Here is a 24,416-nt window from a genome sequence, read left to right on the forward strand (position 1 = left end):
AACACCAAACCAATAACTCGTTGAGATATTTTAGCAATACCAACAAAATACCAAAGTAAGTTATTATAAATACCAGAATAACCGACCAATACCTTGTCTTGATATGATACCTGACTTTGGTATGCTGCAGTTATGTGTCAGTTATTCGTTCCTGCTCGGGTTCCGAAGGAAGAACCCACATTTTGAGAGCTTTTAGGGGGTGGTATTCGATCCAAGGTCATTGGCGTGATAGCCATGTGTCCTCAACATCCCACCAGGTCCGCTCTACAGTATAAGCAATTTTCTTAAAACTTGAAAAAAGCAATAAATCCATTCCTTAATGAAGTTTTCGTGTCTTCCCAAGCAGGAGAAAATAGTTGAAAAATACCAATCTCAGGTATGAAAAAATGAATATCTACAACCCGAATGAAGTATTAAGAAGCCTTGCATATGAGTTAAAATACCTAAAATAATAACTAGTGTTTATATTGCGCATAACGCGTGAATAATTAAATTAAATGAATAATAGGGTATTGGTTCCTTTATTAAGCATGTGGCTCCCATTTTCATCCTACGAAAAACAAGAGATTGAAGCGCTGTATGTTTTGTTTCTTATTTTTGTATTTTTTGTTAGAAGTGAGCACCCATGAAAACAAAAAGAACGGAATCAATCGGTGCCGTAATCGCTTGTTTTCGGATGAGATGAATATGGGAGCGTGAGATTACTGATGGCACACATACCCTACCTCGAGCAGTCCTCAACACCAAACCAAACTCGTTGAGATATTTTATTAATACCTAATAAAGTTATTTTCAATACCTGGATACCGACCAATACATTGTCTTGGTATGATACCTGACTTTGTGTATGCTCCAGTTATGAGTCAGTTATTCATTCCTACTCGGGTTCTGAAATTCTAAAAACTTTCTCAGTATGTTAATTTACATCTTTTTGATGACGAAAATATTGCGAGACGGATGTTCGTAGGTTACCAAACTTTGATTGTTTTACTTATAAACTCTTCAGTTTTGAATTCTTAGCTCAGGTAGCTATTAAGAGATTGATTTCAGGATCTAGGTTATACACACTTGTCACTGGTTGTTATTAATTGAAATTAGTTTTATGTGATAATTCCCCTCAATAAAACGAACACCATATCACACTGATTCTGGAAAGGTGCCCTGCCTCGTACTATGATAACCCGAAGCAAGTCATAAATTATCACCGGTCCTATCCTGGCGGAGGTCAACCGCGGCACACTTACTCCAGCATGCAATATCAATCTGTTTACATATTCATTTCAATATACTCAACGATATCGTTTGAAACTGCTTGTCCTTACTGTTACCACCGGGCCGTGCAGTTCTGCGATCAGCTATTATTAAAAATAATTATTCTCTATCAACCATCCGACACCAACCGGTCGACAACGCCGCCCAGGCGTGGTCCATTTCATAACTGCCGAACGGCAATCAATGCATTGCAACTCCCAGGTACCTGCCTGCTGCTGCAGCAAAGTGCAGCAGCCATGCTTATCTTAAGAGGGCGCCCCGTCTCTGACCGAAGGACACCATGTCGAGAGCGAGCGGCAGCACGCTTTGACTCGATTGAAGTGTTTTCCAATTCGAATGATAACTGGGCGTAGCGAGCGTTCGATTCCACATGCAAAACAATTTCTGATTCTGATATCAATTGCCACACTAAAAAGTGAGATTATAATGCATCGTTCGATCTTGTTCTCTCTGGTTTCTAGAGCTGTGCGAGGAGCTGGCACTCGCCAACAACATCCGGGACTTTTCGGACAACCACGAAGAGCTGGAGGATGGCTTTGGCGAGGCGATCACCTACAGCGTCAAGTATTTGGGCAACACGACGATAGCGACACCCCGTTCGGAGAACTCCACTGCGGAGGCGGTGAAGAAGATCATCACTGCTGCAAAAGGTAGGTTTTGCTCTTAGGAAGGTTCAAGAATCACCGCTTCAGACCCTTATACGTTCGGGGACCTCAGCAGACATTTTTGGACAACTTTGGTCGCTAAAAGGACAACCCGAACTATGTGGACGTCCGTGCTTCAACTCCGCCTGGTCGTGCTACTTCGTTATATTGCCAGCGAAAGTTGATTGGACATTGTGATCTAGGTACAGCGAAGCGACGTCGATGAGGGATAGCCGCTTGATTATTTTGTAAGGATGTCCTGGACCAGTCATATTGCTCTTGCGGTTCCAGTAGAATTTTATGCAACTATTTTCTAGAACCGGGTCCGGCTAGTACTCGAAGCAAAGTACAAATTTGACCATCAAGTAATACTTCATAGAAAGCTGTTGGAGAACAATGTTGGCAACATCGCTGTAATGGTTGAGATAGGCAGGTCCTGCTAACACTTGACAGCCAAGAACGACATGCTCGAACGTTTCTTCTACTGAATTGCACTTTCTACAGCAGGTACCCTGCCGAGGATCCTCAATTGCTCGGCCTTGGAATGCTACCCCAAAATTTTCTGCTTTCAATAAGAGGTCACCCTACCCCAGCCACGCGCTCGATGCAGATGCAGCCTTATCGATGTGCTCGAGCTCCAGTGAGGTGAGGGTGCATCCCATGTAAACTCCTTTTGCCTTCATGTTATGATCGTCACGTCGATGGTCATGAGGTTCAGGTATCAGTAGGTCAGCTCCAGAAGCACGTTCTCCTCCATTTGGTCATGGTAATATCCCTGTGCCTCTGGTCATGGTAATATTCTCCTCCAGCTCAGCTGGTAACATCCCTGTGCCAGATGGAGGAGGCTGTAACCGTTGTTATCTTCACATTTCGTGATGGTTCTGGTTTTCTACGAGATGTTCGAAGTCGCTGGATTTTGGAAATTGGTGACGCCACTACCTAATTGTACAAGTGGCACTACAAGTAAGTCAGTCCAACTTTTACCACCTCAACTGCCTATGATCGCATAACTGTCCCATATGAATAGGAAACCCAGCAAAAATGGGACTGATATGCGATCATAGGCAGTCAAGCTTTAGTTCACCTGTAGTTCGCCTTCACCTTGTTGCCGGATGACGAAATTCAAATCAAAGTACAGTTGATACGTTGACACAATTCTAGAACTTGTGCTGCAACTCCTGCTTGATCGTTGTGTGACGAATGTTGTGGTTTTGAAAGAAACCCAAAGAAAGAGCACTGCTTAAATTTCAGTGCATGTTTGTGTCTGTTGGAGACTAACAAGAAGTCTAATCAGCAATTGATTTTGTAATTGTTGATCTTAGTAACTCACAACTGTGCCACGCATCTACCTAGCAACACTACTATATAAAAGCAAGGTCCCCCCGTGCTGGGTAGATTCATTTTGTAACTTCAAGTTGATCTATTATTTATAATCTTCAATAATTAGTAATCAATCTTAAGTACATCAGTTGGCGACGAGGATTAACCACGAATTCATCGCTTTGAGGCTGTTTGCAGATCAGAAGGAATTTCTCAGCCTATCTTGATGCATGGGAAATACCTTGCCTGAATCGCACAGTACGCAGTTGCAAAGAAATGACAGTTCAAATGGCAGTCATCGTAGAAAGTTTCTGCCAGGAATCGGTCAAGAAGTTTCTTGAGCAATTCCTGTTGAACTCGAAACTGGGCTTTTGGAGGAAGAGCTGCAGTTCTAAGATCCAAGATGGAAGAACTTTATCAACAGATCCTGTGGCAAAACCAGCAGATGGCGGAGTAAAACGCTCGTTTGGTCCAGATGATGGAACACTTCGGCTTTCTAGAGAGCAGTCCCATTCTGGCAACCCGGAATTCAAACTAATCTCTGACATCAAGGAATTCGTCTTCGATCCCGAAAACGGCCTTGTTTTCGACCGCTGGTATAAGAAATGCGAATACCTCTTCCTCAAAGACGGAGCAAACTTGGACGATGCGGCTAAAGTTCGGTTGCTGTTACGAAGCTTCAGCGTAACAGTTCATGACAAGTATGTCAACTTTGTCCTTCCGAAGCACCCTCGAGATTTTAAGTTCGAAGAAACAGTGAAGAAGTTGAAAGAGCTGTTAAGTACCCAAATCTCTTTGTTCAGTAAGCGGTACAAGCGTGTCTAGGTTACCAAGAACGAAGCGAACGACTTTCTGACGTATGCTGGAACCAAGGATCGGTATATTCACCTCACTCGATTCATATTCATTCCTCTTCGCTGAGGCGAATCGAGACAGATGCAGCAAACGGATTGTCGTGCTCAAACACGCAACCCCATCACCAGTGGGAAGCGATGCGTAAGTTGCTTGACATGGAAATTCGTTGCCACTCGTCGCAGTTTGAATCGCAAGCGAATGAATGAATGGCGAATGGTGAAGAAAGCTGGTGATCTATCGAAGCGGCTTTTGTCAGAGCTAGAAGAGAATTTCTACATGTAATGGATGTAATGCATACATTTTTAGCAAAGAAAATAATAAACGTTTTTGTAAACATCAAAAAATCGTGTGCACAATTACTCGTATCACTAACGAATCGCATCACCGCTCGATTGCTTGCGATGCGAATGTGGACGAATGAGTAATTTCCAAATGTGGCTTCCCACCGTTCGCCGGAGTTTGCTGCCGTCACTGACAAGCAAACACACAAACTAAAGCGAAAATCCTTCGCTGCTGACTGTCTTCGAATGTGGAAGAAGATGAAATGCGGAAATCAGGGACTCTGGCTTTAACTGAGAACAGATGCTGTGAAGACTTTGAGCTCTTTGAGCTCAACAACATTACGGCAGACCAAATTAAAATCCTGATCTTCATCTGCGAAATTCGATCATCAAAGGACTAATAAATTAGTCGACAAAATATTGTCACGCATTACTATCGCATATGTAAACGGGCCATGAAGCGCGTTTTCATTCTCGCCTTTACCAATACAATTGGGTTGTTTAGTGAAAAAAATATTCCTATTTTCTATAGCCTAATCGAAAGAGCTCATTTTACTGAGTATAACGTGATTTTATTAGATTCCAATACCTTTGTTTTGATGGTAAAATTAACAAAAGAGTTTCAATTTTCGTGGATAAAATGACAGTTCAATCGATAAAATGACAGTTCGACCCGAACAAAAAATTTCCCCATACAAACTTAAAATTCATGTTAAAAATAGTTTAAAGACTCCAAAAATTATGAAATTTTGGATTTCGACTGATTTTTGGGCGGAGAATCCGATTATGAAATAATCCGGATACCCCTAAAGAACCCAATTATACGCCGCCACTGAACGGCGTCAGAGGTAAGAAAGCACAAACGTCAAATTTAAAGCTCGCCCTCATCGCATAGGGTTGAGCGATCTCGTTTGTGACAATATCATACACGGAGAGAAGTAATGCCACATTTCTTATAATAATTCTTATTGTGCATGTCTTATCCACCACAACCCCTTCGATTTTGGTCAAATGGTGGCTCACTTAAACCGTTATAACTCGAATGTTTCGCCTAAAACCACCTTTAAACGAAATGTTGTTGAAAAGAAGAAAGATAGAGCTACTGTTAACAATTATAAAAAGTTTAATCGGTTATATTGATTTTGGCCGCCATTTAGGATTTTTATACCAAAACTTTTTTTCACCATCATGGCAGCCAAAATTTTGCATCAATTGGCTTCTTTAGCGTTGTTGAGATAACTCCATATTCAGAATCTACATGCAAAACTGAGCCGAAATCCAAATTTTCATGAATTTTGGTGCCCGGGAACCTATTTTAAAATCTGTTTGAAGTTTGTATGGGAGCGATTTGTCGAATCACCCCTCGTCGCATTTTGTACTGGGCGGAGCTGTCAAGCAGTTGGCCAGCTGTCAAAAGGTGATTTCGAAAAATCTCGTCGAAAGCGATTTTAGGTAAATAAAGTTCTAAAAATCTCAAAAAAATCATGGTGGTTCAGAAAAATGTGCTCATTCGTATAAAATCAAAAAATCATTACATTTTTCTTAATTTAAAAACCCTATTGAAAGCTGAGACATTTATACATACATAACATATCAAAAAATTGCTCAAGGGTTAAAGTATACCGGACCACTCCAAGTCTTGTGCTGGACGGCAAGACTCCATCGCAGTTGATGCTTGGTTGGAACATGAGGACAACTCTGGATCTGCTTCATCATGAACAATCACCTCCGACGATTCGCAATCACCACCAAGAAGTGCAGTTCAACCAAAAGCATGGAGCAACTAAATGATACTTTCTAAGAGGTGACATGGTCTGCGCCAAGTCTACTGCAATAATACCAAGTAGCAGTGGCCCGGATAAAAACTAACCATAGGGTGTATGGTGAAAACCATTCCTGCACCATACAGTGTACCAGCTACAATAAAGTGTATTGTAATGAAATGGTTCGCTATACTATACATTTACATTGGATTTTTATGTAACAATATATTATACTGTTTTTCTTACGTTTGAACCATTCAGTTTTCCGAAACATTATTTTTCCGTGAATTTTTAATTATTTCTGGTGTTCGATTTGAATAGATCGTATGTTTGCTGTGATTCCTATGCAGATTCGACCTATTCAAATCGAACACCAGATTTATTCAGTTTGTTTTGTTGATGTTTGTGACTTTTTTGATGCAAAGGAAAGAGAAAAAAGTGAATAAGTTGAAACATCAATTTAACCTTTTGGAATCGATTTTTTTCGCCGCTGTCGACGCAACCTCGCTGGTGTCGAACACGTTTGTTATGCTCGGTTTCATCGCCGGGGTCATATATGACCCCTCCGGCTCCAAAGGGTTAATGCCAATAACATGTTTAAATCAGTGGTGAACCAGATGTCCTAAGAACTGCAGGTCCAAGCAGGGGTCCAAGAGATATGGCGGGCTCGAGGGCGGGCTAGGTGTGTAGAGTGCGATGAGAGAAATACGAATGCAATGTAGGTCAACCCGGAAAGATGCAGGTCAGATTACCGTAAATCAGTAGATGAGTTCAACGCTATTCTTTCTGTATTTGCATTTAGGGGTGTTTTCTCCTCTTCTCTCATGTGAACTTGCCTTCGACCACAATCGAATCAAATGCGGTTGACAAACTTTATCTTTGAGGTAGAGCCATCTTTAACATATGGACTGGACTGAACACTGAAATGACTTTTGATATAGGTTCGTCTGCGGGTTCGCTTTTTAACCTAACTTATATTTGAATCGAACTTGACAGTTATCTCATGAGTTGTTATGTATTTCAAACTTTAGTCAAACTGGTGCCTCAATATTGCAATAACGGTTAAGCACGCTGTAATGATACTTATGTACCTCGTCACCCACTTCATGCAACTACATTAGTGGTCTAATAACACTTAGCGCGCTCGGCATAGTTCCATCATGCCGCTCAAAGTGTTGCCACAAATAATGCTAAGTTTGCAAAACCCGGTTATCTGGCTGGTGGGGCATGGGAGCCTAAGCTTCAACTGTTAATGCAATCAGAGACTACTCAGACTTAGACGTGGGCGATCCTATATATGAAGGGTTATCCAAAACGCTCTGGAGAATTCTCAAAGCGCATTCTAATAAATCTAATAAGCCTAAGATGCCATTAACAGGAGGAAAATGGCAAGATAATATAACAATATATGCACAGACAAACAGACGTAACACTCTGATGTTTCGCATCGTACACCGATTTAACGGTTTATTTAAAAATTTGATAGTTGGCCAACTGACCACCTGTGGTGCTCGCATCGTTTTTGCTCGAGTTTGACGTTTGCCCACTACTGCCACCTAGTTGATAGTCGGCCAAACTCAATCCTTTTAGCATTGGGCGAACATGTTTCCCTGACTATGATTTGATTCGAAAAATGTTCGAAGTGTTACGTCTGTTTGTCTGTGATATATGGTTTATGTAATGTAAAACAATTCAACATAACAAAAGAGAACCATTCCAAAACCATTTGATTAAATGTATAAGCAGTAGTGAAATTACAATTAAAAACAATTTATTTACGGTACATTTTATTGTTTGAAACCATTCATGTACCATACAATGAACGGTATATTTAAACCCACGTATCAGTATTTTGAACAATTCATTAACAATAAAATGTATGGTTTTGCAAAAAAATATATATGGAGAAAAATATTGTTTTATATTGTTACGATACTTAACAACCTGTATAATATATTGTAAAAATCCTATTTACAATTCACGGTATGGTGTCCTACATTACATCTTATTGTTTTTGTATTTTTATTTTTACAGTGGTGTCTATTGTAAAAATATGGTTCTAAATAGTACTGTTACAATATAACGTTCGGTTTTTCTACTGTATTTTTTATTCGGGGGGTCACCGGTGTAATCATTGAAGCTATCGGTCGAGTCAACCATGACGTGCTAGTGGACGACTGACATTGACGAAAGAAGCTGATAAGGCCGCATTCAAGCTCCGTTTCAATGTAGCATCGGTCGCAACGGATTCAACCACCTTGGACACCTATGGTAGACATGTTCGGCTTCCAGATCACCGGCATCAAATCAACCAGGACGCACTGAGGATGGTTCCGAGTTAAAAATTGAACATGGTCATACCTAACATCGATGAAATCAACGGCCCACCGGTCGAGTTCAATTTCGCACCAGCATGCCTTCCAGATTTGAACCATTTTTACTTAAATGATAAGAAGGGGGAATGTTGGAGACTGACAAGAAGTCGAAGCAGCCATATTGATTTTGTAATTGTTGATGTACACGTTTATTATGCTGAAGTTGAAGAACAGGTCCTTGATCCTCAACCTGCATATTCTTTCGTCGACCGGCCACCAACCGATCACGCGCCTTTGCATATCACTCATCACGATGAAAGCTGTTCTTAGCTCGCGTGTGTTGCCGCAGCTCTGGTAGACCATCTACCTCTAAGTCCAAACGTTCACATCATGGATCATGTCCAACAAATCTCCAGCGGCGCTACGATGTCGAACCCGCGCTGTTTCAGTGATTCGGCGAGTATATGAAGTTGAGAGATCGGTAATTCCTGGTACCGAGTTTCCAATCGCAAGTCCTATTTGTTCGCTGGGGTCGTTGTCATTTGTCTCGGCTCGTATTATTCTGTTGCTGAATTTCCGTTACTATTCTTTTATGATTAGACGCATTGCTGGACACCAATCACTCACTTTACAAATGATCAGTTGAGATTCTTCCCTGGCACTCGGGCGTCGATCAGTCGCCCTTAGCATGGGGAACAGACGCTGATGTGAGTCGCTCCTATTGGAGCACAAACGCCCAGCTTTGCAGAAGCCAACCCGCCTTCCCTTTCAGCCTACGACATAAGTCTCCACCGGGGTTGGTTACCCAATCTTTCCTAAGGATGCTCGCAGCCCGGCCGGTGCCACTTGGAGGTAGGGATAGGAGTCGTTGGGCACAGGCTACTCATCTCAATGGGATCTGTTCGGGCTGAAAGTCTCCTCTCACCAATACAGATAAAAAATGGATCTGAAGTACGCAAACGCTATCCTTAACGCTTCGTCCGTAAACAGGGATTTGTGACTATGCGGCTAGGGAGTTAGTCGTATAGGCGTCACGTAATCCTAGGAGTGTGGGTTCAATTCCCGCCCAGTCAGGAAAAACTTTTCGTCAAACGGAAATTTTTTCGCTGAGTCAATGGGTGTTACACACTTAATTTTGATTACCGAGTTCGGTAATTTTTTGACGAGATTAAAACTGCTGAGCACCGAACTCGTTCAGCAAAAATGCATTGTTTACTTTTTTCATACGATTTTGACAGTTGTTTTACTGAACCTCAGTAAAATCGATTACCAAAACTACCGAGATCGTACTGCTGTTATAATCTCGTCAAAAAAGTACCGAACAGGCAATTCAGAAATAAGTGTGTAGTGTTTGTTCAGTCTATACAACTCCTGGTTGTAGATGGTGAAGTGTTATTTTCTAAACGGTAATTACGCTTTCTTTATCTTTCTACAGGAAATAAAAAACTTCAGCGTGTGACCCTATCCATCTCACCGAAAGGCATCGAAATGATAGATCTTACCACCGGGGAAACACTGCTGCAGGTGTCCATTTACAACATTTCCTACTGTTCAGCGGATGCAGCACATGATCACGTGTTCGCTTTCGTCGGTACCGTCCACAATCCGGAAACGGAAGTTAAGGAGATGTGCTTCCGCAAGGACGCCGAAGAAGTAGAATTCGACGGCCCTCTGATTTGCTATGCCTTCTTGTGCCAAAAGCGCAAAATGGCCCAAACCGTTACGCTGACGGTGGCCCGCAGTTTTGAACGGGCTTATCAAATCTGGCAGAATAAGCAGTTCCAGGCGGATCGGAAGCGCAAAGAGCTGGTCAAACTGAATGGTTCTAGTCGATCGGCTGATAGTGGCAGTGGCAGCAGCAGCAGTAGCAGTAGTAATAAAAGCAGAGACGAGACCGACAGTAAGAGTTTGCTGATCGATTTCAATTCGGATTTGACTGCGGAGATTTGCTCCAAAGACCATCGGGAGCTACTGCAGAATACTTGGGTAGGTTTTATAAAGTAAATTTAAAAAAAATGTAACTACACACTAAGATGAGCTCGGCAAACGCCGGCACCGCCGTGGCTCAGCAAATATTTATACTGAATCTCGGTTAAAAATTACGTTTGTTAGCTGAATTTCGGCAAAACATTTCCTGAGTCTCAGCAAACAAACAATACAATTGCTGAGATCCCGTTGAAAAACAAGTTTGCTGAGTGCTCGGCGGTGCCAATCTCGGTAAAAAGAAAGAAAATTGCCGAGATTCAGCGAAATAAATTAAGTGTGTATGTAATTCATATGTGTCCTTCATCCATCGACAGGTTTCATTTGAGGATGATCAATCGCAAGAATTCTTCACAGTGCCAAATCTCAACACTGCCAACGGATGGAGCAGGACTGCAATTTGTTCCAACTGAAGGAGGTCAATTATCAGCTTTTGAGCTTATCTTATCAATAAGATAGAGGGTAATTGTTTTTTTTATGATTAAAACAAAAATACAAAAATAAAGAACATACTTTACTACATACAAAATTACAAAATACAAAAAAAACTCAAAACTTAGTTGTAAGCAATTGTGATAAAACTGGATGTTTATAATTTTAATGTGAAATAAAAATGATGTAACAAATCAGATTATTTTTAAATAAAGATTCAGCGTCACTTCCAAAGAAAGGGAATGTATGTACCACAACGATCGTTAATACACTCCAACAACTTCAATTTGGAAAGTCAAGCATATTATTTACTTAACAAACGGTGTATCATGGAAAGATCGGAGTGTTTTAGGCAGATTTATAAGCACCATCGGGAGTACATGTACGATTATTTAATGTAGATTACAATAGTTTAAAGTAAGAAAATATACTTACAGATCTTATTCAGCTGGCCGGTTGCTGTCCTTGAACTTTTGCGATTTCCGCTTTGAACTTGGTTATGGTTTCTCGGGCAAGCTTCAGTTTGTCTTTCAGCAGTGTGATCTCCGATTTGACCTTCGCTTTAGTCTCGATTATGTTTTCCAACGATTGAACCTTTTTCTCTTCGACTGTAAAAAAAAAGAAAAAAGAAACGTTTATTGATTTACCATCAGATTGAATCATTTAACAATTGTTGGGAATGCAAATTTACGAAGAGAGTAACATTGTCTTACTTATCTCAGCATCGTTAGGAACGCCGTAGAAGCTTGTTTTAACCTGTCTAATTAAACAGGGTTTGAAACAGAACTCGAAGCTAATATTGTGCATTGCGTAAAAAATACAACATTTCAAAATGCTATAACAACTAATCTGCCCCCACTCGCATAACAGTCCCATCTTTGCTGGGTTTCCAAGCAAATGTGAATGCGAGGGCTGAATTTAGAAAATCTCACTTCACGAATACGAATGTGAAACAAGAAAAAAATAAGAGCTACAAGAAAGAATGGCCAAGTACCCATACACAGTAGGGTGGGGCTAATTTTAAAAAATGTCTCCGGGATATGATTTCCCATGTAGAAAGTATGATCCACTAGTCGAATTAAATGAGCTGTACAAAAATCAGCGATATCGGTTGATATTTAGGGGTGGCGCAAAGGGTTTAAGTAAAATTATTACTAGAACAAACCTCCAAAAAACATTTCAAAATTAATTTTCAAACATAACATTTCTAGACTAAATCGATGATTCTAGAACCAAGTTGGACCAAATTTGTGCTCAAAATTGCGATATCTTTACTGGTTTCTGAGATATTTGAAAAAATATGTCTTACTTTAGTATTTTTTGGGTTAGATACCAAAATATGACATTTTTTTTTTTTCAAATACCCCAACTACCTGAAAGGCGCTTTGCATCATGTCGAAAAGGGTGCTGACGCACATACCAACTAACAATGCTAGGTAGTCGTCGACTAAACCATAAGTAGGAAAACCGCTATTCTTGAGTTGCCTCCATCACAAAAGTGGTGATAAGACTCCCTCTTGGGCCTCTTGGGGGCATCCACAAACACTCAATTTCCCAATCGCCGCTTGACGCAATGTCGAGAAGAGATGTCTGTTTTTGAGCATTTGGTGAATCCAATTGGAAACATTGGAGATATACCATGACCCCGTGCGGCTTCCAATATGGCATCGAAAGGCACGTTGTCAAAGGCACCCTCGATAAGAAAACACCCAAGCAGGATTGCTTTTGAGCGAATGCCTTCTCGATATCGTAAACAACTTTGTGTAAAAGAGTCACAGTGGATTTTCTAGATTGGTAAACATGTTGGTTCACATGAAGAGGCACACTGGCCAGATGAACATCACGGATGTGATGATCGACAATGCGTTCTAAGCATTTCAGAAGAAAAGAGGTCAAACTGAAAGGTCTAAAACTCTTTGCTTCTTCATACGACGCACGATCCACTTTCAGAGTAAACTTTACAGTAATATCCCGCCAAGATTTGGGAATGTACCCTGTAGCAAAACTGCAAACAAGTAGTTTTTTCAAAACATGTTTCAAATAATCAAATCAAATCCCTACTGAAGCAAAATAGGATAAATCCCATCTGCCCCAGGAGATTTGAAACGAGCCAAGCTATTTAGTACCCATTCAATCGATTCCAAAGTTATGATATTCCGAGCCGAAGCTAAAGAATCATAACTACAAGAAAGGACATCAGGTTCATCCGAAGGGGAAGTGTGTACTGAATAAACATTCCAAAGCTTCCTCATCAGAGGAAGTGAAATCACCATTTGGCAAACGAAGTTCGTTCATTTGAAAATCCTTAGATTGTGCAAGGATTTTGTTCAACCGACTGGCTTCACTCAAATTGGAAACATTTGTACAAAGGTTTTTTCCAGCCGGATCGTTCAGGAGACCGGAGAGTTTTCCTGTAGGCCTTGCGAGCCGCCCTGAAAGCCTCCGATCCAGCCGAACGTTGTATGTTCTAACTCTTTCTACATTATTTCCTGAGTTTCGCCAGATCAGAGTTCCACCAAGGGGTACCTCTTGTGGTCTTCAATGAGCGTAGAGGGCATGCTTCTTCAAAAGCTTCCAAGATGAAGGTCGTTGTAGTATCAAAGGCATCATCTAAATCACTTGGGGTGTCAATGGATGGTGAGTATCCATGAAATTTGGCTGCAACCAAGTCGGTAAAGAGATCCCAGTTGATTGACCGGGGGTTCCTGAAAGGCAAAGTTTGCGAAGTAACATTTAAATGTTCAAACAAGATGTAGCGATGGTCAGATAAAGATTCTTCATCTGACACATGCCAATTGGTCAGCTCGTGACTAGTTCTGCTAGAGCAAAGCGTTATGTCTAACACTTCCTCTCTAGCAGATACCATCAAGGTTGGGCGGTTGCCTATGTTAAGTAATCCAAGATCTGTACTACTTAAGAATTCCATCAAACTGGAGCCTCTCAAATTGAAGCTGCCCCAGATTATATGGTGAGCATTAGCATCACTAGGTATCAACAATTAGCGGAAGGCCTTTTGAAGTGCAGTATGCAATGACTTGCTTGAAAGCATCCGTAGGGGATGGTTCATCATGCGGTAAATAAACCGAACAATAAACGTATTTACTGTTGAGATTTCCAGCAGATACATCAATTGTGATAGCACATACATCTCTAGTAGTTAGTTCAGAGATGAGTGTAGTAACGATTGCGTTGTTGACAAGCACACATGCTCGAGGCATGACACGTGAGTATGCCATTTCATTTTTACTGAAAGTAGCAAACATCGGATTCACAAGGTTTCCTAGATAGAAATTCCCCTTAAGAAAGTCACTTGGGCTGTACCATTTTGCAGAAGTCTAAAAAGATTGATCGTTGCTGTTCTTTTGTGCTGAAGATTGATCTGAGCTATCCTAACCGTAGTTACTACCCAAACTAGGCAAGATTAAACTCTTAACAATCACAGCACAAAAAAAGAACAGCAACAGCCAGATCGGTATCGATTTGAGTGCGCCAAAGGCGAGAATGCACAGAATACACTGTGTAAAACGCATAATGCGAAACCATATAGGTGAAAATTTTAACTAATTAATAACATCTTCATAATCCCGCCCTTATTCACCTGATGTCAAGTATGAGATTGAAGAAGTGAAGCTGATTGTCTCGGGGAAACACAAAGTCTACCGCGCTATTGCTCCGGTTAGCACAGTAAGGGCAAATACTGAGGAAGGTGCCCTGGTACTCCACAGGCTCCGTTTGCGATTAGGTTTTTTTAAGACCCCCCTAACCATTCATTCCTAGGCATGATAAGCGTAAAGCCGCATAACACCTTGAATTAGGAGCCACCTGATTAGTGGACTCCTACCACTGGAACAGGCGGTCCGTAGTGCTATTCTTAGCAAGTTGAACCAACTGCTACCGACACTAACACAGCTATCTAGGCTGATCGGGAAAAGATGTTAATATTGGAGATCAACTTCATTACCATTGCCTGAGATGGTGCATTGCAAAACTTGGATAATTATTAGTATATACTTACAATCAGTATCGTGCTTCCACGAGCCGCCGGTCACCGGCTGCACGTTGGTCAACAGCTGCTGCATCAACTGGGTAGGCTCCTGGAATACAATTTCCTCGTACTGTTCCGACACCAGCTCCTTCTTCCCTTCTAGCTGATGGGTCACCTCCCCGTCTAGAATCGGCGACTGAAACAGCTTCAGGATGTGATACATTGTCACGGGTCGCTCCGTCGGATCGTGAAAGTGGATTTTGATCACGATTTCAAATTCGCCCCACCCGGTTTCGGTTACTTCGAAGGGTGGTTTCGTGACGACCCGGTTCGGATTGGCGTAGCTTTCGTGCAGTTTGAAGTGAATCTTTTTCACGTAGGTGGACATGTCCTCGTTGTGGTAAGGCTTTACGTACACCGTCCACTGATGGGTGTGGCCATCCTCCTCACGCTTTTTGCCAAAGGAACGCGCTACATTGCCGTACACCAGAGGTTTCACAACCGTTAGACCCTACGGGGGAAACGGACAAGACTGAGGGTGCGATATCTGTTGTTTACATTTTGTCTGAAAGCTTACCTTCACGCGACCACCGGAATCGGGCCCAAAATCAGTCGATATATTCATTTTTCACAAAGAACAAACTGGATATTTATGATTTTATAATGTTATGAATCAATTAGCAAAACACTACACTTTTTAGTTGAGGAAAACTGTTTGAAATTGTATAATATTCACAAATTTTAAACAATTTAATCCTGCCAGCCGCCACTTGTTTACGATTGACGACACGCAAAAACGGCTACGCTCAAAAATGTGTTCGGCCTGCACATTTTTAGTAAACATCCATGCCGCACATGACTGTGTTCGAAACACATTTTTTTAAAATTGCTCGTACGCTCATATGAGCATGTATTTTGCAATAATTTCGACATGGCAACCTCACTGGGTTTATAAACCACCTTCAAATACCGAAAAATATTGATATTTTGCAAAAATGTGAGCGTGCGAGCAATTTAAAAATATGTGTGTTTCCAACACAGTCCCTGTGCGGCATGGGCGCTACTCAAATATGAGAGCTTTTATTTTAGAGAGGACGCTTTTTGACATTTTTGGTGTTTTTCTCTGAACAGTGCTGGCATATCAATTAAAATCAGGCCCCTGGCATGAATGAAATCAGGCCAAACATGTCTAAAGGTCCTATCTGCAGAAGAGAGGCTCTCTTTGGTTTCCCTCTCTTTCGTTAATATAGCGCATTTAGTTCACCACTGGACTATCGCACTAGTTTTCACGAGTACGAAAACGCTAATAAAAGTGCGCGATTGCATCAAATCAACTCGGTGTCTTTAGAGCACTTGTTCTCCATAGATTGAAGAAATAGTGCGCCGAAGACATCAACCTGATTTGATGCAATCGCGCACTTTTATTTACGTTTTCGCACTTATAATGTCGCAGTTCGCAGTCCAGTAGTGAACTAGATGCGGTATATCTCAGCTGTTAATTTGTATTATGATTGTCTCCTTGCATTAAACGATGGTCAGAATAAACGCCTTTTATTTGTACTGCAAAAATTGTTGAAAAGTGTACCATTACATTGGGTAAGAGAAAGTGAACAAAGAGAGCCTCTCAAATGCAGATAGGACCTATTGAAATGTTTGGCCTGAAATATATCGTAGCCAACATCTAACTGCCTTATACTCATATTCGTGCAAATTAAAACGAGCGTGTAATCAACAAACGCAGTTTTTGTTTGGGGCTTGTTCACAAATGTCATAACGCTGGAGGGGGTGGGTGGGTGTCCTTCATGGTGTTACAGCTCGAACAAAAATATTTTTTCTCCATATAAACAGTGTAACGTGGGGGTGGGTGGGTATCAAAAAAGGCTAATTTTGGCGTTATGACATTTGTGAATGAACCCTTGATGTTGTGAGCCATACACGAAATCACATTCACAATGCGTGTTTGTTGGGTTGCTTTATTCAACTAATCGCATGCTCCTCTTACCGTACATTAATATTAAAGCGAGTTTGACGTGTTTTGTGATCATAACAGGTGAAAAAAATGAATCCAAAAACTGATCAACAACCCAAAATAAACGTTAAACAAAAAAATGTTGATGTTTTCGCATTTGACAGTGGGCGCTATTTATTAGCGCCCAGGACATCCTGTCTTTTTTTTTTTTTTTTTTTTTTTTTTTTTTTTTTTTTTTTTTATAGAAAGAGGAAATCTGCCTTTACAGATACTCGAGAGGTGGGTCCTCAGGTTATGTGGGGTCGACACTAAAACCTCTTTCTCTCTTCTTCCTTACCTTCGCGGTACGCCCGTTAGGGATGACTTCGAGAAGGGGGGATGACTTCGTACAATGAGTACACTCTAATGGTAAGCGTTCCACCTGCTACCGCCTTAAGTTGTTCGCTCTTCCCCGGAGGCTCGGGCCCTGGCTAGTGCATAGACTACCCGTTGGGCTCAAGCTCCTGGATGGGGAGGGGGAGCCAACTCAACTAGCTGTTGTTCGGCTCGCCATTTTCTCTGTAGTTCAAGGACGATTCGAGATACCGAGGAAGAAACGGCATCCCACTTGTCCTCCCCCGTACACATCCTTTCAACAATGTTGTCGGGAGTGATGTCTCTACCGCATATCTCCTGCATACTCGACCATTGCTCCACGAAGCGTGGGCATTCAAAGAGCACATGCTCCGCGGTCTCGTCGCAATCTGCACACTCCGGACATGAAGGAGAACTAGCGTGTCCGAATCTGTGCAGATGTGAAAGTTCAGCTCGCCATGGGGCCTGCTCGTCCACTTGGACACGCTCGGTATGAGCCTGTGTGTCCATCTACCCTTGTTGGAGTTTGTCCAATCTCTCTGCCATTTCAACATCGACGATGTTCTGGCAATCCGTCTCGCGCCTCTTGTGCCTCGACTCGCAAAGCACTCCTCATCCTCTGACACCACAAGTGCTATGGGCATCATACCCGCCAGCACGCATACCGCGTCCTTTGACACCGTACGGTATGCGCTGATGACCCTAAGGGCCATCAACCTGTGTGTACTTTCGAGCCTCTCTACGTTTCGCTTGGCCACTAGCGCGCTCGACCATGCAGCGGCACCATACCGTAATATGGAGACCGCTACTGTCGCGAGAAGTCTACGCTTACTCGAGACAATTGCCGAGCTATTTGACATTATCTTCGATAATGCCGCAATCGCCATGCTCGCCCTCTTGCAAGCATATTCCACGTGACTACTAAAGTTCAGCTTATCATCGATCATGACTCCGAGTTGCCTCAATGAGCGCTTGGAGTTGATCTCACACCCGCCTGTGGTGACCACCGCCTGTTGTTCCGACTGACGGTTGTTCACCAACACCACTTCCGTCTTGTGGTGTGCGAGTGCCAGCTGACGTGACCTCATCCAGTCCTCTATTATGCCGATTGCATGCTCCGCTGTCAGTTCCACTTCCTCTATCGACTCGCCGCATACCGTGAGGGTAATGTCATCCGCGAAGCCGACCAGCTTTACGCCCGGTGGAAGTGTGAGCCTCAATACACCATCGTACGCCGCGTTCCATAGTACCGGGCCCAGGATTGACCCTTGTGGTACTCCCGCGGTGATGTTGTACCTCTTTTCGCCCTCATCTGTGTCATAGAGTAGCACCCTATTCTGGAAATAACTCTCCAGTATCCGGCGTAAACTATTCGGGACACCTAGGTGTTGAATGGCACATTCAATAGCCGCCCAACTGACGCTATTGAAAGCATTCTTCACATCCAACGTGACTACCGCGCAGTAACGAATTCCTCTACGGTTATTCTGGAACGCTATCTCGGCCGCTTTAGTTACGGCCTTAATAGCGTCCACCGTCGATCGACCCTTACGGAAGCCAAACTGGTTATCCGAGAGCCCAGAGTCATCTGGTTTCTCGGTGTAGACCAGTAGCCTCGACAGGATGATTCGTTCCAACAGTTTCCCGGAGGTGTCTAGTAGGCAGATAGGTCTGTATGCCGACGGGTCGCCGGGTGGCTTCCCGTGCTTTGGCAACAGAACCAATCTTTGCCTTTTCCACCTCTCCGGAAATTCGCCTCTATCCAGGCACATCTGCATAGCCATTCTGAACATATCAGGGCATGCCTTGATGGCCGACATGATGGCTACTGTTGGGATACCGTCCGGACCCGGAGCCTTGTTCAACTTGAGCGACTTCGCAATTACGATGAGCTCATCGTTCGTCACTGGGGCTACCTCCCCCTGGTCTATTCGGCCAGGGGGGATGGCAGCCCATGGTCTTGTATCGTGGCGTGGAAACAGCGTTTCCACGATCCTCTGTAGCATCACGGGTGAACGTTCCGGGGGCGCAGACGCCCCTTTCGTTTTGGCCATGACTACCCTGTAGGCATCGCCCCAAGGTGTCGTGTTGGCTGCCTGGCAGAGATTTTCGAAACACGCTCGTTTTCGTGCCTTAATCTCTTTGCTCAGTGCCAGTTTAGCCGCCCTATAGACCTCGCCTCTTTCCGCTCTACCCTCATCGGTACGAGCTCTTTGCATCCTCCTCCTCGCTCTTAGGCAGGACGCTCTGAGCTCTGCGATTTCAGGACACCACCAGTATACCGGTTTTCGTCCATTCCTGGGTAGCGCGCGTCTAGGCATCGCGGCATCGCATGCACGGCTTAGAGATCCGACTAGATCATCACTGGACAGATCGTCGATGTTAGGCTCCATACGCAACCTTTCGACGAATGACGCCTTATCGAAGCGCGAAGTCAGCCATCCTCGATGGTTGTCTATGACCTTCGGCTGCGTCCTCCTACCACCATGTTCCACCCTATAGCGTACCGCTAGATGGTCACTGTGCGTGTACCCATCATCGACCCTCCAATCTGAGCTAGGGTTTAAACCCGGGCTCCAGAATGTCACGTCAATGATGGACTCTCGACCGTTCCTACTGTAGGTCGTTTTTTCACCTACGTTCGCGACCTCTACATTCAGTCTAGCCATGGCTTCGAGTAGTGTCCAGCCTCTCGCGTTAGTCGATCGGCTACCCCACTCAATCGCCCAGGCGTTGAAGTCTTCGCCGATGACCAAGGGACTCAACCCTACTAGCGCGTTTGTTAACGCATCCAGCATTGCTGAGAACTGGTCTATCGGCCACCTGGGTGGGGCATAACAACTACAGTAGTACACCCCATTTATCTTCGCTATTGCGAAGCCCTCGTGCGACCTAGAAATTACTTCCTGGATCGGGAAACGACCGGTTGTACAGATCGCTGCTAGCTTAGCCTTATCCGCTACCCAGTTCCCGTTGTCGGGTGGGATGCAGTAGGGGTCAGCTAGCAGGGCGATGTCTGTACTAGACTCCGAGACTGACTGCCACATCAGCTGCTGCGCAGCTTCACAGTGATTCAGGTTTAGCTGTGTAACCTGCATTATCGCTTAACACTTCGACCTCCTCGCGTGGCTGGGCATTTAGGCCCGCCCGTCATGTGGCCCTTGTTCGCCGTGCAAATCAGGCATTTTGGTGCCGAGTTGCACTCCCTGGCGAAGTGGCCTTCTACTCCGCACCTTCTGCAGAGTTTGCTCCGGTCCGGGCCTTTGCAAGCCCAGGACTTATGTCCTTGCTCGAAGCACTTGAAGCACGCCAGCGGCGGCTCGTGTATGCTGAGCGGACACACTGACCAAGCTAACTTGACGCTGCCGACTGTTACCGCCTTGTTCGCCTCCCCTACGGGGAGTTTGAACGTGGCAATCTGCGTACCAGCCGGACCCTTTCGCATGTGGATCGATGCACTTGGTACATCTACATCGCACTGCTGCTTAAGTACGGCTGCGAGCTCCTCTGCGCAGGCGATCTCGTCCAGGTTTTTACACTGGAGAGTTGCCTCCGCAGTTAGAGCTCTTACCTGTACTTTTCCTCCGAGTACCTCTTGGGCTAGTGCCTTGTAGGATGCGCCTTTCTCGGCCGCATCCTTCTTCAGCACTACCATCATCTCTCCGGTCCTGGTGCGTCGGATGCTTTTAACATCCGCGCCCATCGGTGAGAGACGGTTTTCGCCCCGCATGGCCTTCAGCACCTCGGCGTATGTGTCCGCCTCGGCTTTGATGACCAGCGCGTCGCTCCTTACGCGCTTGCGGGCTGTTTTCCCTTTTCTCGGCTGTTTTCTATTTCCAACCGTGATCCAAGGGTTCTCTTTCCCTTGGTCTGGTTGGCTACCACCCCTCTTGGGATTGGCCTTACCACGTGCGCGTTTCGCAACCGGTTTGGCTGCCTGGTTGCTCACGCTGGCCGCACCCTTTACCTCCCTCTGTGGTTCTACTCCTGCCTCTGCCTGTCGTTGCTTGGGCCGTGGCTTAACGACAGGCTTCGTACGTGCAGCTTGGGTCGTAGGGCGGCTTGACCGCTCCGCTACTGCCCCGGCGAGCTGCATGGTCTCGTGCTGCTTCGTCGCTTTGTCCGCAAAGAGGAAGCTGTCCGTCTGCGTGGACCGTTCCTCCTTGCTCGCGTCAGCAGCACATCGCTCCTCTGCCAGGAGATCGAACTCCTTCTTGGCCAGAGCTAGCGATTTTCGCAACTTCAGAAGGCCCTGCTTCAGGTCCTTACTGATGTTGTGACGACCACTCGCGTAGCCGATCAGCTCGTCTAGCTGTTCGGCCACTACCACCATCTTTGGTAACCCGCTTCGGTTGCGGTTCAGCGCCCGCGTGAGGTCTGCCCCAGTCATCTGGGTTTCCTCAGGCACTGAACCGCTTTTCTCTGAACTCCCAGCTTTAGGGTCGCTGGTGGATGCACCAGCCCCTCGTGGTGGCGATCTCGCCAAGCCACCACTCGCAAACGGGTTCAGTTCCCCTTCACCTTCAACGCTCACGGTCACTGTTTTGAATTGCTTAGTATTCATTTCTGTCTGTTGGGCCCCCCTTAGAGCCGCTATCCCTCGCTGTAAATGAGGTAGTCGCCAAGGATCCTGGTGGTTATCTATGCAAGCAGGGAGGCCACCCGAGGGTTGGCCCAGGCCCTTATGGGGACTGGGCTCAGAGCCGGATCAACGCTAATCAGGATACTTCAACTGAACCTACTTCCACCCAGTTAGTTGCCTAAGCTGGGCACAGGTCGGGAACGTACTCTAAGGCCATGCCACGGTTTTATGGGGCGGAAGACAGCGTCGACATTAGCCTACCCGCCGTTTCAAGTCAGTGTCACCCGACCTTACTAAGAGGATAGAATGCCGTCACCATCAGCTCACTAGTGCGTTACCTAAGCGTGTACCATCTCAAACCAAATACTAAGCGTGACCAGTATGCCGTAATCAGGAACTTACTGGCATCGTTCCTGATGTGCCCGAGGCACTCCTAGCTGGGCTGTGACACTTTGAAAGCGGTGTCAAGTCGCTTGTACAGAGCTTGCTTCCGGATGTGTGGGATTTCTGAAGAGGACCAGCAGAGCCCACCGCAGGTCCCCCCCCACGCCTAGGCGTACTCCGCTTGAGCAAATCGTATTTCCCGGTGCTCGGTCACCTTCCGGTGCCAAAGGTGGTAATCCACACTGACGTGCGTATATGGTTCGCTTAGGAATAAATCCTAGGCTCCCACCTACATCCTGTCTACCATGATTCCAATGCATTGATATAGGCCGTGTCAGAGGCCTGATTAAAATAGAGCTTGCTGACGTTTATTCACCTTTCTCTTTCAAACATGCAGGCGGAATAGGATTTGTTGTCATCAGGAAAGGTTTCCCGATGAAAACAAATCCTATCCCGCCTGCAAGCTTGAAAGAGAGAGGTGAATAAACGTCAGCAAGCTCTATTCTCCAGGGGGGCAGCGAAAGCCAAAATCCCCGTAGCTCATAACAAAAACACGTCTAAAATTGTTTGTGCTGTAAATCGATGCATTACACAATTTCTTACTGATTTATTTGCTATCTTCGCGTTGTCGTGTAATTTCGAACGATTGCACGCTAAAATTTTGATAACCTTTTGCTAGTTTTACACGTTTTACTTAAGTAATAACTTATGGTAATGACTAATTCGCAAATGTCGTTCACATCCCAGATCTGTCAGAGTGCCCAAAAGTGTCAATTTCCCAAACATGTCAAATGCATGTGGACTACGGCTCATCTATTCGTGGTTGACGTCCGCGCTGCCCCGCTGCTATTCTCAAAATTGCATGGCTGCGTTCTTATAATGAAATTCTTTGAGATAGGGTGTGGTGAATATGGTGAATAATCGCACGAAGCCGCGACTGGCCATCGGCTGTCAAAAAACAAATCGCAAAAAGATTTATAAACAACGACTGCATCAGATTCTATCGAACATCGGACAGCGCTGAAAATGGAAGGTAATTTTGCTGAAACATTGTTAAGAAACGTTTAAAATACCCAATAACTTTTCAGAAAACAAGGACGCCAGCCTGCTGGTGATTGTGATGGACACGAACCCATCCCAGCGAATCATCCGTGAAAACCCTCATCACTTGACCCAATGCCTGGACTCGATCGTGGCTTTTGCGAACGCTCATCTGATGCAGAAGGCTCAGAACAAACTGGCCGTCCTGGCGTGCCATCATCATGCCACGTAAGTGTCAAGGGCTGGGTCATCTGGTTTGGGAAACTTTTACTTAGTATTGATTGTTTTTAGAGAATTCCTTTATCCAACACCGGGGAAACCACTGGACATCCGGCAGGTGGACGGGCAGTACGAAGCCTTCACGCTGGTCGAGAAAACCATCAAACAGAAGCTGGCCAAAGTAATTGGTGAAGCTCCCCGGCTAAGCGTTCCAACGGAATCGCTGCTGGCCGGAAGTATGGCAATGGCGTTGTGCTACATTGCAAGGGTATTCTCGAGTGAAACAAACCCAACTCCTTCGCCCACTTAAATTTCGCCTTTCTTCCAGGTAAATCGCAATAAACCCGCGGGGGTGAAGATCAACTCTCGGATACTGGTCGTGACGGGAAGCAACGAGTGCGCCTCGCAATACATGACCTACATGAACGTATTTTTCACCGCACAGAAGCAAAACGTCACGCTGGACGTTTGTGCGCTGGATAAGCCACTCAGTTTGCTCCAGCAGGGATGTGATATTACCGGAGGACAATACCTTAAGCTGCCGCAATTGGATGGCTTCCTGCAGTATTTGCTGGTCGGTAGCTTAGAAGCGAATTGCTTTTTTAAGAAGTATCCTTCAAAATTCCTTATTATATTTCAGTGGGTGTTTCTGCCGGAGCCGCTGACGAGGTGCAAACTGGTGCTTCCGCCACCGGTTAAAGTAGACTATCGAGCTGCTTGCTTCTGCCACCGGGAGCTGATCGACATCGGCTACGTGTGCTCGGTGTGTCTTTCCATTTTCTGCAAATTTAGTCCCATTTGTACCACTTGCCAGTAAGTGTTAGGAGGGCCGGGAGCAGTTTGGACATTTTTTTTAACACAAGATCTTTATCTTTTACAGCACTGTGTTCAAAGCACCTGCCCCGATTGCGGCCAAGCCGAAGAAAAAGAAGATGAAATCGTGAAACAGCTTATACTAGCGTAAGGAACTATTTGTTATTAATGATGAAAACAAGTCTACAATCATAATTTTGGTAA

General features: G+C 44.5%; 3 protein-coding genes across 5 annotated transcripts in view; 2 read left to right on the top strand and 1 right to left on the bottom strand.

Moving 5' to 3' along the window:
* Positions 1–11,062, top strand: part of LOC134284002 (low density lipoprotein receptor adapter protein 1-A-like) — a 40,579-nt gene extending 29,517 nt beyond the window's left edge. The window contains exons 3-5 of the mRNA XM_062850678.1: positions 1,734–1,922; positions 9,886–10,436; positions 10,751–11,062. Of these exons, the coding sequence (XP_062706662.1) occupies positions 1,734–1,922; positions 9,886–10,436; positions 10,751–10,846 (836 nt within the window). The 3' untranslated portion in view covers positions 10,847–11,062. The remainder of the gene's footprint in view (positions 1–1,733; positions 1,923–9,885; positions 10,437–10,750) is intronic.
* Positions 1–15,664, bottom strand: part of LOC134287784 (YEATS domain-containing protein 4-like) — a 131,888-nt gene extending 116,224 nt beyond the window's left edge. Inside the window, exons 1-4 of one of the 3 annotated variants that reach the window (XM_062850681.1) lie at positions 15,428–15,664; positions 14,881–15,361; positions 11,301–11,473; positions 11,018–11,145 (exon numbers count right to left, since the gene is read on the bottom strand). In XM_062850681.1, the coding sequence (XP_062706665.1) occupies positions 11,310–11,473; positions 14,881–15,361; positions 15,428–15,475 (693 nt within the window). In that variant the 5' untranslated portion in view covers positions 15,476–15,664 and the 3' untranslated portion in view covers positions 11,018–11,145; positions 11,301–11,309. Of the gene's footprint in view, positions 1–11,017; positions 11,146–11,242; positions 11,474–14,880; positions 15,362–15,427 lie in introns of those variants that run through there. The other 2 variants (XM_062850680.1, XM_062850679.1) reach the window with 2 other exon arrangements.
* A 7,371-nt stretch (positions 15,665–23,035) lies between these two features.
* LOC109398728 (general transcription factor IIH subunit 3) lies at positions 23,036–24,416 on the top strand. Its single transcript, XM_019671123.3, has 6 exons — positions 23,036–23,172; positions 23,228–23,408; positions 23,472–23,667; positions 23,728–23,973; positions 24,040–24,212; positions 24,280–24,416. The coding sequence occupies exons 1-6, from the start codon at positions 23,166–23,168 to the stop codon at positions 24,341–24,343; spliced, it is 867 nt and encodes a 288-aa protein (XP_019526668.1). The 5' UTR covers positions 23,036–23,165; the 3' UTR covers positions 24,344–24,416.

Source organism: Aedes albopictus, chromosome 2 (genome assembly GCF_035046485.1).
Source record: "Aedes albopictus strain Foshan chromosome 2, AalbF5, whole genome shotgun sequence".
Lineage (NCBI taxonomy): Eukaryota > Metazoa > Arthropoda > Insecta > Diptera > Culicidae > Aedes > Aedes albopictus.

What these genes read in the sequence shown, in the direction of transcription:
- LOC109398728 (XM_019671123.3), top strand. An exon ending in GCGTGCCATCATCATGCCAC is followed by an intron (nt 23,409 to 23,471) that starts GTAAGTGTCAAG and finishes GATTGTTTTTAG; the next exon opens with AGAATTCCTTTATCCAACAC. An exon ending in CGTTGTGCTACATTGCAAGG is followed by an intron (nt 23,668 to 23,727) that starts GTATTCTCGAGT and finishes CCTTTCTTCCAG; the next exon opens with GTAAATCGCAATAAACCCGC.